General features: G+C 39.0%; 1 protein-coding gene across 6 annotated transcripts in view; it reads right to left on the reverse strand.

Moving 5' to 3' along the window:
* Positions 1-2,255: 2,255 nt before the first annotated feature.
* Positions 2,256-13,434, reverse strand: part of Luc7l3 (LUC7 like 3 pre-mRNA splicing factor) — a 38,049-nt gene continuing 26,870 nt past the window's right edge. The window contains exons 6-12 of one of the 6 annotated variants that reach the window (XM_057774593.1): positions 11,538-11,642; positions 9,161-9,322; positions 8,323-8,606; positions 7,294-7,454; positions 4,246-4,386; positions 4,035-4,140; positions 2,256-2,701 (exon numbers count right to left, since the gene is read on the reverse strand). In XM_057774593.1, coding sequence (XP_057630576.1) covers positions 2,653-2,701; positions 4,035-4,140; positions 4,246-4,386; positions 7,294-7,454; positions 8,323-8,606; positions 9,161-9,322; positions 11,538-11,642 — 1,008 coding nt within the window. In that variant the 3' untranslated portion in view covers positions 2,256-2,652. Of the gene's footprint in view, positions 4,141-4,192; positions 4,387-5,530; positions 5,653-7,293; positions 7,455-8,322; positions 8,607-9,160; positions 9,323-11,537; positions 11,643-13,434 lie in introns of those variants that run through there. The other 5 variants (XM_057774594.1, XM_057774592.1, XM_057774595.1 and 2 more) reach the window with 5 other exon arrangements.

Raw genomic sequence — 13,434 nt, forward strand, 5'->3', positions numbered from 1 at the left:
TTTGCTGCTCCCGCCAAGCGCTTGGATGAGGCAACATCAGGAACTCTTTAGAGGAGCAGGCAGTAAGAGTAAAGGTAGACAGAGATTGAACACTTCGGCTGTTGCTTTTAAACCAAAAACAAGCATTACAATTGCAGTTATCAAACAAGTTAAAATGCAGTCATCCTGGGTCCTTTCACAAGCAAATAAAAACCAGTCAAAAACGCAAGCTTGAAAACCAACCCTGAAGGAAGTGCTGCCACACAGACTGTTTCATGCACATACAAGGCAAGGGTTAAGCACGCACACACATCACTCATCTACAATGCAGCTATGCATCTTTAGAAACAGAACAGACGGAAGTTAAAAAATTTTCAGTTTGTACATCCCTAGGTTCTATGAGCCACGTTCTTACACCCTGAAATGATCTTTGACCCTCCTATAACACTAACTGTATTCAAAGTGAGAAATGTTCTAGAGGAAAACATCTCAGCAGAACACATGAACAACTTAACTGCTCATGATTACAAAGGTACAAGAGTGGTAGCTGGGACCTACTGCAGAGGCCATCTGTCTATCTGTCTACACCCTACAGGAGTTGTTCGTCTTCCACACTCTTGAGAGTTATGAGGCAAAGGACTATCAGTCTGAGAACTACGGAGAAAACACTATCAGATGTTATGAGCTACTTACGGATCCTGCTCTTTCAGAGACACAGGTTAACAGCATAACTGAGACTTGCTTAAGAATACAGAAGAGTAGACATGCAGGCACAGGCACGCAGACACACTTCTGCACCGTACCCCCACAGACACAGGCACACATGGGACTATGAGTCTTACAGGAGATAAATTAACAGAGATTGGTTATACTGTTACACTTTCATGAGATAAGAAAATTCCAAAGTAAAAAGCACTTTAAAAACGATTAACTGCTTGACGTGACACATTCACTATACTCTCACACACATAAACACCAAATGACAGCAACAGCTATTTGGTCTACAAAACATAAATGTTTCTTACAGTAAGTTAGTGCCTAGCCTCTACACCAGACACCCTAAGAGAGCTTTCTCGAATCTTGTATCTGCATCAATAGAACTCAGCGTCCACAGAGGACACTTTTTACAGGAGCCCATTTGCTGTATTGCATTTAAATTCACTGTTGAGTCTAGATGAGGCAGAAGAAAGCAATCTGGCATTTTAATACTTAAGCAGATTTCTTACATTATGTTCTTAATACAACAATGTCATCAAACTATAAGCTACACAAAGCAGAGCTCAGAACTGGGTGATTCTGCGTCTGTCAGACTGTGGTTGACAACTACCTTCATGTCCACCTGCCTCATCTCGTACAACTGCAGAGGCAGCCTCCCCACCTTCTGCTGCATCTCTAGATCAGCTGGGGAAGCCGGGGGAAGGGGACCTCTTATCCCCATTAACATTTCTCATACAGTGTCTCTAAAAGTGGTTGCTTCATGATTCATCAAAGTTCGGTAGAGAGTATTTTAGCTAATAAATTCTGTAATGACCCATAATGCACACTAGAAGGAACACAGCGGCACAACAGTGAGAAATGCCCTTACACTGGTCAACATGAAGCCATCTGCTCAGTTTCTTTACCTATCAACTGATGCTAGTATTAAAAAACTTTAAGTCACAAGGAACTGCTCTGACATATATGTAGATATAAACAAATGTACTTGAGAATAACACTTTATAGTTGATGGAGCTAGGTATAAACATGCTGCTACTTCCATGTGAAATATCACCTGCTTTGTTTTTCAAATATCCCTGTTATATACACTACACACTCCATACAGAGAAATATATACATTTATAAATGGATTAAGACTGGGTTAAAAGAAAATTTTGGTATAGAATTTAAAGGAAAATAACTAGCTGAAAGTTTCTGAATGTTTGCCTAGATCATTTCCTAGGTTGACAGAGGAAGACAGCTTGTAAGGTTATTCAGAACCCTTTACTACTAAGGAAACCTCTCATGGGTGTAAAAATATATTCTAGTTCACTGTACACTTTTGCTATTAAAAGCAAATCCAAATTTCTTCATCACCACCCCAAATTGAAGCACCATTAAAACATCAAATGGAAGTTCTATAAAAATTACCCTTCAACAGAACAAGTTAGAAAAACAGCCACTAACACTTGTATCAACAGTGTGCCTCTTATTTAAAAACAAGGGACTAGATTGGAGTCAACAGCTTTATTAGAAAAAGAGCAACACTAAAGCCTTTCAATGACACAGACAATCAACTCTGTAACAGGAAGTCAGAGATACTTTATTTTCACGTCTAAATCCAAAGGCTAAGTATAGCAGAAGTGTAAAAATGGAGTCCCACTCAGTCTGCTTCACATGAACACTAACGTTTAATCCTGTTTTCAAAGTCCGAGACTGAAAACTTGCAATTAAACACTGAGCAAGCCACATGTTTAGGGAATATTTCTTAAAAAGTCTTAAAGAAAAAAATATGATACAGGACCTAAGTTTTCAAAGTGGCATATGTGCTAGTAACACATGTTCTGAAATCTGGTAGGTAACAACAGTCCTGAATTAATTTTTAATAATAATAATAAAAAAAACAAATAACTAACTGAGCTTTATACTTTTTCTATGCCACTATAGCTTTCTTTCACCTCATTTTAATGTTGATCTTCACTTTATGCCGTTTTCAGTATTCTTCAAAAAATCTTCAACAGTAGTCCTACAATGCAAAATTTGGGGAAAATTGATAATTAGACAGCATATAAAAGGTAAAATTTTATGACTAAGTGCTGGCCCAGTCGCTAACTGCTAACCATGACACGTGTATCTGAAATGTATTGTTTCTACATCAAGGCATCAACGTGGTTCATAGAGCCATGTGCCTGTGTGTCCTGCCTATGTGTGAATGGTTCATACAGACATACCTACACTGCTTTTCTAAAACAGGAATGTCACCAATATATCATCTAATTGGTACTTCCTTTCATTAGGATTATTTTATCCCACGCCACTAGCCCAAAGATTGAAGTTAGAAGTTTTAAGAACATCTATAAAACCTAGCTTTAAACAGTTCTTTAAGAACCCAACCTCATCTGATATCCATCAGTTCTTCGTGTTACTGATCCAAGTGTCTGTCCTTGCTAGATGCTGTTGCTTTCAATGTCTCAGCCAGTGACTATTCCTCTATACTATGGCTGACCGCAAATTCTCCTACACAGTAGGAAACGTTAAACACATACCTCTTAAAGACTTGAGAATTGCACTGAATGTAACAAGGCGGATAATATGAGGTGTTTATTGTATTTAAAATTCTTTAAAGATATCTAATTCTGGGCACCACTGCATCCCTACACACAGTTGAAAAAAAATTCCATTCTGTTAACATGATTTGTAAAATTTCACGCAATACACAAAAACCCCTCTGTGCTTCTTGTAAAGAACAAAAAAGATACACAACAGTTAAGCGTAAAGGTCACAGGCAATAGCATTCAAACACGGATGTGGGTAGAGAAAGGAGTACCTGGCATGAGTACCTGCTTAGTTTGACTGAATCCTTGATTTCTAATTTGGCTTTTCATGGGCCGCTCACAACACCAACGCTGTGTGAGGTATGGTAGTCAGCTGCAATAATTCATAAACCCTACACTTCCATCAATCCAATGCTACTGGCTCTCGAGTTACAGAACAAACTGCATTAGAATGCAAGGCAATAAAGCAAAAAACTAGAAACATCCTTGACAAAGAAATACTAGCAGTTTAATTAAAACAAAGTAGTCCAACATGTGCCTCAGAAATAGTTTTAAGTTTTTACAGCATAAGTCTCTGCCAATGTACCAACACAAGATGGACTTAATACCAAAAAGAAAAAAAACAAAAACAGTTCAACCTTTTTATTTAAAAAAAAAAAAAAAGAAATGACAGCAAAATCCCTAAAAAAAAAGATAATTAACTTTCAATGGCGACTATATTACATACGTGGACAATAATTTCCAAAGAGGCACACTAATGGGGGCACGAGTCTGCTACAAAATAGCTGAGACAAAACAATGTACCTCAAAATGTTTTGCAGGACTACACTGTCTTTTCCTTCAGAAGAGGCTTTTGTATGTCTTCTTACTCGGCTTAGATCCATCTTCATCTGTGCATACTTACGCTGCACTGTCAAACAGTAACAAAAAGCCCTAATCAAAGTGAGAAACAATACACTTACCTCTGTCTGATCTGAGGTCTTATCAGATCAGTTTTAATTGGACTGAGTGTCACCTTCAGATTTAATGTCTTCACTGGTCCCATTGACCTCATTCTTAGCATCACTTTCCTTCGACTCAGTGCTTGTGTCTTCACTTTGTTTCTCTCGACTACTGGACTTCACACTACTTTTTTTATCATCAGATCCCCTCTTTTCTGCCATAAAAGAAGACATTGACCATGGAATTTAGAGTGAAATACAACAAATACATTACTCTTTAATAAGGAAAACAACAGAGGTGAAAGATCCATTTCCCACAGCCTGCAACAAACAGTTTGCAGAATTCACCAGTGATGCTTGTATTTTATAGGAAAGGCCAAGAAGGGGCCTGAAAGGAAACAAAAGTAAAATAGCAAATTTCTCATCAAACTTGTGAAAAGTTGCTAAATTCATCTATTAATTAAAAACTTCAGTAAATTTTCATTCTAGATAAAGAATATACAAAGGCAACGGGAAAGGTATGAAAGACAGTACACAAAGCTGTTAGCATGAGGTTAATTAAGCCACAATGGCAAAATGGTAACCAGGAAAAAAAATAATATTTAATGACATGTTTACCCAGTGATATGTTTTATTAAAGGCATATTCATGATTATTTAAATATTCAAGAGGAGCATACCAAATATTTAAATATTCAAGAGGAGCATACCAAATAAGAAAACGAATCTTAGCTGGGCAGTGGTGGCACACACCTTTAACCCCAGCACTCAGGAGGCAGAGGCAGGCGGGTCTCTGTGAGTTTGAGGCCAGCCTGGTTTACTGAGTGAGTTCCAGGACAGGCTCCAAAGCTACACAGAGAAACCCTGTCTTGAAAAGTCTAAACAAACAAACAAACAAACAAATAAAAAATGGGATCTTAAAAATCCAAGGCCCCAGACCCGTTTTCACTAGCTGTAAAGACACCTAAGAGAGCTTTTTTTTCCCTTAAGAAAAAATTAAAACAAGTAGTTTCCAGCCCCCCTGCCGTTGTAAAGCCCAGGCTAAGGCAAAGCGGCACACTTGCACTCTGCCCTCCAGTTCTAAGTATTCCTCTAAAAAAGATTCTGCAGAAAATGTTAGACTTGCTCTGTGAAACTAAGAATAACTAGTCTAGCAAAGTAGATCACGATGGGAAGATAGCTAAAGAGAGGAAACCCTACATGGACTGTTGTTACAGGCACTACGAACTCCTTCTCTTAAGCAAAGGAGTGTGTATTAGGTCCAACTTTTGTGAAACAAACAGAGCAATGTCTAAGTGGTTAACTGTAAGACTCGCTTCATGCCTGTCTGTCCACTTGTGGGAACTGTGCTCTAACTGACCTTGTGGGAAAGTCCTCCCTTTGTGCCTTATGGGCTTCTCCGGTGCACAGGCAGCTTCAAGGAGGAAGAGTCGTCTTGTTGCCCCGTAGAGGACTAGCAGTCCAAAAATCTTATCTTCTGGCCTATGTAAATATGGTAGATCTTAATAGTCCTAAGGATATCCAAAATGTGTGGTGGATTTGAGTTATGGATTAAATGGGAACTCTCTGAACAAAGAGAGCACCCAGATATCTTTGTGAGAAATGACCTCTCGTTTGTGGTGTTAAACTGCTTCTGTTTTGATCATAGCACCTGAGGCAGTGAACAGCCTTACTCACCTGCCATTATCAAATGCTTGCTATTGTAGACATCTGACCCCAAAGGCCAGAAGGTTGTACTCAGAAGTGTCTAGAACTTTCAAAAGTCAATGGACTCACCACATACCTACTGACAGCATGCCCAAAGAAGACAGGTCTGATAGCTTTCCTAGTATCCAGTCTTCTTTCTTTTCCCAAGTCTCAACAGCCAACTCAAGAGCTTTACTAAACTCATCTTGTAACAGGTCAGTAAATAATTCAGGACATATTTTTGCTTTACCCAGAAATTATACAAATGTGTCTATTTAAGTGGCACAACTGGAAAGAGCAACCAATGCAACAATAGAAATATGGGATCAAAAGCCTCACAAAACATAGATGATTAATCTGATCTAAGAGTCACCAGATGACTCGACACCCGGTAACTCTTGAAAACTGACACCTCACTCCAAAAACACGCCAAAGCCTTGCTAAAATAGGACAAAAAGAGACCCTCTCAAGTAGTACCCAATTAACTTTTGAATCACAGAAACAATTTTGGAATTTAAAATGGCAAACATTAAAGCTTCTAAGAGGTGCACCATGTGCCCCTCACTGCAAATGATCAGAGGCATAAAAAAACAAAAACCAAAAAACAATTAGTCCTTGTATACTGCTAGTTCTTAACTCAACCTAGGAAAAAAAATAGCTATAAAAAGAAAATATGAGTGCTACATACATGATCAGTGTAACTTAATAATACCACCACAGAACAGACATGCAGAACAGGACAGGATGGAACCAGGACTGAGGAAATCAGAAACAGGCCCTTTCTCTCATCTTTAAACCATATAGAGCAAAAACAGACCCTTAATATAAAATCAAAAATGCTAAGATAATCCAAAAACAAAAGTAGATTTTAAAAGTAGATCTTGATGATTAAAAACATTATCTTGAAGTAAAGGCTGAAAGAAAGAAATTATTTTTGTGAAAAACAGCCAAAGACAAAATTTATAGTCCTTCAATATCACTAATACAAACCAGCCAACATCAGAGGGGAGTAAAAGCAAGATGGACAGAACATAAAACAGTCACAGCACAGTAAGTGGTTCAACTTCTGGGAACACAGCAGTCAGATGCTGAGTTAAGTGAATAATGCTCAACAGGACCAATGAACAATGCACATAGACTTTGTGAGGCATTACGGAATACTGTAAACAATAAAGTCAAATAAACAAGGTTAAAAAAATCCTTTAGCCTAAGCACCCCCAACCCCGACAGATGATACAAACTCAGAAGAAACTATAGAAAACCTTCAGGGTTGCCAACTGAGTAATGAGGTGTTAGTAAGATCAGCCTTGGGTGGACTTCCACTCTCACAACCCAGAGCTGGAAAGGAAAGAAACAGCTTGAAATTGAGCTGACTGTTCTGGCACACAGTAAAATGGATAGCTGAACTATAGGCGGCACCTTTCATAATAAACCAACCTTTCTCCTTGGACTTTCTGTCTTGTTCTCTGTCCCGACTTTTGCTCCTGTGTTTATATGACTTTCGATCTCGGCTTTTTGACCGTCTTCGATCCCGACTGCGAGATCTATGTTTTCTTTCTGATCTGTCATGGCTTCTGCTTCTCCGCCGATCTCTACTTCTAAATAATTTAAAAAGAAACAACTTTAGCTGACCGTACTAAAAGGGCTCAGAGAAGCATATACTATTCAATAATTAAAAATATTTAAGTAAAAGTTTCCCTAAGAAACAAATAAATGGCTAGCCTGGTCTACAGAGTGAGCCTCAGAACAACCAGGGATACACAAAGAAACTGTGTCTCAAAGAACCACACAAACAGAACATTTTACGCTAGAAATTTCAAGGATAATTATTGAAAACCCTGCCGTTAAATCCCAGCATTCTAGCGGCAGAGGCAGGTAGATCCCAGTGAGTTCAAGACCAGCCAGGTCTACACAGTGAGCTCCAGGCCAGTGATGGCTACAGAGACCCTGTTTTGAAACAAAACACAGAGCTATACCCGTTATGGTATGAGTCTCTAGACTAATTATCTAAAACCCCGTAACAGAAGCGAACAACCAAGAAGATAGAAAACTTACCTTTCAACTCTCATAAAGCTACCTAGCACATAAGGATGCAGTTATGGTCCACCATGAAATAATCTGACTTTATGACAACATAAAGTAATATGCATCATCAGTCATTCTATTTCAAATTTAGGATTTTTATCACCACCAAGGGTAGCATAGCTAGACACGTATCCTAATCCCAGGTGTCAGCAATCACTCATAGTTCTCCATTAGCCATGTAACCAAGCAGGACAAGCAACCCACTCTGCGGAGTACTTTAAGATCCACAAGTGACTTAGTGCATTTTTTACTTACAACAATTTCAATTTATGACGTTATCCATGAGCCCCACCATGATGAAAGATCATTTAGTAATTTTTTTGCTCATGACTGTCCACTACGGCCTCATCATGAGCCAGACATTGTCAGAGCTTTCCATACCTGCTTCGCCTTCTGTCTCTACTCCGTGACCTTTTATGGTCCCGGGACCTGCTGCACCTCCGGTCAGAAGTTCGGCTTGAGTGTCTACTTCGTGAACGACTTCTCTTTCTCCTTTCTCTATCACGAGCTCTTTCCTTCTCTCTTTCTTCCTCTTCTCTTCGTCTTTTCCTTTCCCGTTCTTCTCTTTCTCTCTCCCGTTCTTTTTCTCTTTCCTCTCTTTCTTGCTTCTCTTTTTTGAGACGTTCATCCCGATCAGGTTCTTCTGTTCTTTTTCTTAGCTTTTCCTAAGGAAATCAAGTTGGATTTGTTTGTTATAGTGCTGGGACCAACCAGAAAGCCAAGAATCCTAGGCAAGTGATCTAACGCTGAGCCACATCCCCAGCTCAGGATAGATTTTTAAACAATTTTAGCTCTTAAGGCATTCTCAAGCAATTTATAGACCAAGCTGTTTATGGAACTCCATAACCTAAGCAGAAATGTAGAAATTTCAGCACCGTATGTATACATAAAATACGATTATTTGACTAATTCTTTAGGTAAAGCCTCAATTTCTGACTTGAAAATGAAGGAAATAAAAATACTTTTATGAACAACAGATTACCACAGGAAACACTGCCTATTTTCTTTTTACCTTTGGTACTGGGGTCAACCCCAGAGCGGTGGGCTTATCAATCAACAGCCTAGCACACCACTGCTTTAAAGGAATATAAATAGCAACAGAAGGCCACTCAAGGTTTCTATCATTGTTTGATCAATTTTTAGCTATACTAAAATACAGAATTTTCAGTGATAGTTATTGTTAGAGATTTCAGATTATATATGCTTACGAGAAACTTACTTTTAACTCTTCCACGGTGGCTTTAATTTTGGCATAGCCCATGTGTTGTTTTCCCATCAAATGGTCATCTACCCGAGACTGGGCATCTCCTACTATCAAAAAGGCTCCACACACTTCACAAACTTCCATCTGTTTTTCTTGGGCAGCAAAACTTTCAATAGTCTGAAATGAGAAGTCAGTTGCTATGAGAGTATCTGAGGAAGAGAGAATAAATTCCAAAAGAAACTCAACATCTATCTTCCATCTCTCCAGCCATAAACTGAACACAATTGCTCAAGTTTAGAGAGGAAAGACTTGAACAACCAACTTTGCCTCTGCTGAACACCTATATCTCCTTGAAAAAGTTACTTTCAGAAAGTCGTTTTAGTCTAAATTTCTTTCACATAGATTCAATAACTCAAAAATTATTAAGAAATTAAATTCAAGGTGAATATGAGCTTACACTACTGAGGGAACAGAAACAGTGACCAATCACATCTCATCAGTAGCATTTAAGGCAACAGTACTCACAGTAAAGAGGGAGACACTTCAAGACTGCCGATTTTAAACTAAGGTAAATAGAAGTACTGAGTGATGTGACAATGAAAATATAAGTCAGGCTCATATGAGCATTTACAAATAAAGGCGGGGCTTAGTCAGAGAGTGAAGAATTGTTTTAATAGTTTTATTGAGGGGCTGGCAAAATGGCTCAGTGGGTATGGGCTCTTGCCACCAAGTTAGATAACACGAAGTCCACATGTTGTAAGGAGAGAACCAATGCCTACAATGTGTCCTCTGGTCTTAACACACATGCTAGGACAGGACCACATAAACATACTAAATAAATAAATGCAAAAATATAGACTAGTGCCTGCTTGTAGTGAGATAACATGTGACTTTTTTATATTTTTAAAAAAGATTTATTTATTTATTTATTATGTATATAACATTCTGCCCACATGTATGCCTGCATGTCAGAGGAGGGCGCCAGGTCTCATTACAGATGGTTGTGAGCCACCATGTGATTGCTGGGAATTCAACTTAGGACCTTTGGAAGAGCAGCCAGTGCTGTTAACCACTGAGCCATCTCTCCAGCCCCTTTAATTTTTTCGTTTGCTTTTTGAGACAGGGTGTCTCTTTGTAGCTCCGGCTGTCCTCAAACTCACGGAGATCTGCCTGCCTCTGTCTCCTAAGAGACACTACCAGCAGCATGGCTATTTCCATGCTTAGTTCATAACTCCCTTCCCTAAGGCAAGCCACAGAAACACTAACCTTCCTTCACCTTTGAGACTTGGAGTAGACTATCAAGACCTACTTTTTTGATCTCAAAGCCCTAAGGGATTCTGCACAACAGTCAGGGTAAGGGATGTTGCAGGGAAGTCACAAAAAAATCTGGACAAGTAGGATGCTAGGTCCCCCACTTGGTCTACTGCGATACTATATTCTTTTCATCTAATCATGTTTCTACCCAGGTGTCCATGTTTCCATATGCTTACAGAATTAAGTCTCCAATATGACCCAGAGAAGGACCTGGGAGCTTCCAGATACCTGAATACATGGAGGTTCCTAGAAGGTGGTGAACCTGAAGAGGAGATGGAAGCTTCACAACCCTTCTCCCATACCTATGCATCTCTTCTTCATCTGCATCCTTTGTAATATCCTTTATAATAAGCTGGTAAACGTGTTTCAGAGATCTGTGAGGTACGGGAGCAAATTAATTGAACCCGAGGTGAGGGTCTGTGAAAGCCCTGAATTTTTAATGTTAGTCAGAAGCACAGACAAAACCTGGGGCATCTGAGTGACATCTGATATATATATGTGCCCAGGATTGTGTGTGTATTGTACTGCGCCTTATGCATGTGCATAAGAAGGAAAGGGGAGGAGGAAAGGGGGAGGAAAGAAGGGATGAGCAAAATACAAGCTTTAGGATTGAGTTCCCAATCTGTGGAAACAAATACTATCTCCAGTTAGATTGTACTAAACTGACTAAGAAGACACTTGGCCCATGCCTGCTGTTGAAGAACATTTCTTGCTTGCTACTGGAGGAAATGGGGAAAATGGCTCAGAGGTAGCATTTGCTTGACAAGCACAATATTCTAAGTTTGATTCTCAGCACTATGCGCTGGTACATGTGTGTGGGAAGGGCACGGCAGTACAGAAAGAGTGAGCACACCAGAGCAAGCTGAGGGCTTTTTATTCTATAGCTTCATGTCATCTGAGGATAGACTCATGATGTAACCTTGTGACCAGCCAAACCAACACATGCGGACAACAAAATGCTTGATCAAGATTGAATTTAGGACAATAAAAAAAGGATTCCAAGGTTCCCCAAGAAGAACAGATTCTAAGTAATTTATAATTAACAGGCTTCTTGAGAACATAAAAGGTTGAAACTCACCGAGGTTGTAGATCTTAATAATTCTCTCTCTTCTTTTAACTGTTCAACCAATTTCATCATTCCTTGGGCTTCTTCTACCTTTCCTTCAGATCCTAACTCTTCAATCTAAGACAGACAGAAAAAAACTTAAGAGTCAAGACTCCTTTTCAATCAAGCTAAAAATTTTACACCCCCTTGCTTCATTAGCATTTAGTGGATTTATGTCTTTTTGCTTGCTAAATCTTCAGTTTTATGCCAGGCAATAGTGGTGCACACCTTTAATCTCAGCACTTGGGAGTCAGAGGCAGACAGATTTCTGTGAGTTCAAGGCCAGCCTGGTCTACAAGAGCTAGTTCCAAGACAGCTAGGGCTATTACAGAGAAACCCTGTCTCGAAAAATCGGAAAACCAAACCAAAAGTAAACAAAAAAAACCCACTTGAGTTTTATTTGACCCTTGTGATTTTTTTCTTTTACAGCTTAGATGACAAAGGTTTTTGGGCTGGAGAGATGGCTCAGAGGTTAAGAGCATTGCCTGCTCTTCCAAAGGTCCTGATTTCAATTCCCAGCAACCACATGGTGGCTCACAACCATCTGTAATGGGGTCTGGTACCCTCTTCTGGCCTGCAGGCATACACACAGACAGAATATTGTATACATAATAAGTAAATAAATAAATATTTAAAAAAAAATAAAAACAAAGGTTTTTAAGTGTGGACACATGTGTATCTATCTATCCAAGAAACACCATCATTACCAGTTAGACAAGTTCCTTCTCAACCCCAAGAGTTCTTTTTAGTACTTCCTCCAACCTCAATCATACACATATAACCAGACAATCAATAATCTGTGTCACTATAGATCAAGACTGAATTTTCCAAATTTCCTATAAATGGTATTATAATGTGGTTTGTATTCCTTCCTCAGTAGAGTTTCCTTCACTCAAGATAATTTAGATGTTTATTTCTATTACTGCAAATACTAAATTCCTTTAGACTTCAGAATATTATTTCATTAAATGGATATAATCACACTTCTTTTTATTTTATTTTTTTTTTTGGTTTTTTGAGACAGAGTTTCTCTAGCTTTGGAGCCTGTCCTGAAACTCATTCTGTATACCAGGCTGGCCTTGAACTCCCAGAGATCTGTCTGTCTCTGCCTTCTGAATGCTGGGATTAAAGGCACGTGCCACAACCATAAATATAATTCTTTGTATCTTATGTATTGGTGTTTTGCCTGCATGTGTGTCTATGCAACAGTGTTGGATTGATTCCCTGACACTGGAATTACAAGACAATTATGAGCTGCCATCTAGATGCTGGGAATTGGACCCGGGTCCTCTGGAGGACCAGCCAGTGTTCTTAACCACTGAGTCATCCCTCCAACCTGTAATTTTGGTTTTCTTAAGATAATATTCTATCTCTGTAGCCTTGGCTGGCCTACTCACCATATAGCCAAAACTGGTCTTGAACTATAGCATTCCTCCCGCCTTGGCCCTGAGATTATGACCACAGCCGGCTTTTGAACACACTTGTTGATGAACATCTGAACTAGCACAAGTACTGGATTTTACTGGGGTGAGATGGGGGGGAGGCGCAATGATTTTAAATAAAACTGTGAATAGCAGAGCACAAGCTGTATAGACATGTTTTAATTTCTGTTTGGAGTAAAAGAATGTCTCACAGTACATTTTTAACCTTTTAAAAACCAAAGTAAGCATGCACACAGAGCAGATTAAACTCTTCTGGAATACCTGTACCTGAATAATTTTACACACCCACCATCAACGTCTGATAATTCTAATGAGCGCAAATCCTTCACAATGCTCAAATACTTTACTATTGCTATTCTTTTTAAAGGGGGCAATTCAAATACTGTTAAATCTCCCTGTGAGATTTCAGTTTGTATTTCCTGTATAAC

The sequence above is a fragment of the Chionomys nivalis genome, chromosome 7, assembly GCF_950005125.1.
Source record: "Chionomys nivalis chromosome 7, mChiNiv1.1, whole genome shotgun sequence".
NCBI lineage: Eukaryota > Metazoa > Chordata > Mammalia > Rodentia > Cricetidae > Chionomys > Chionomys nivalis.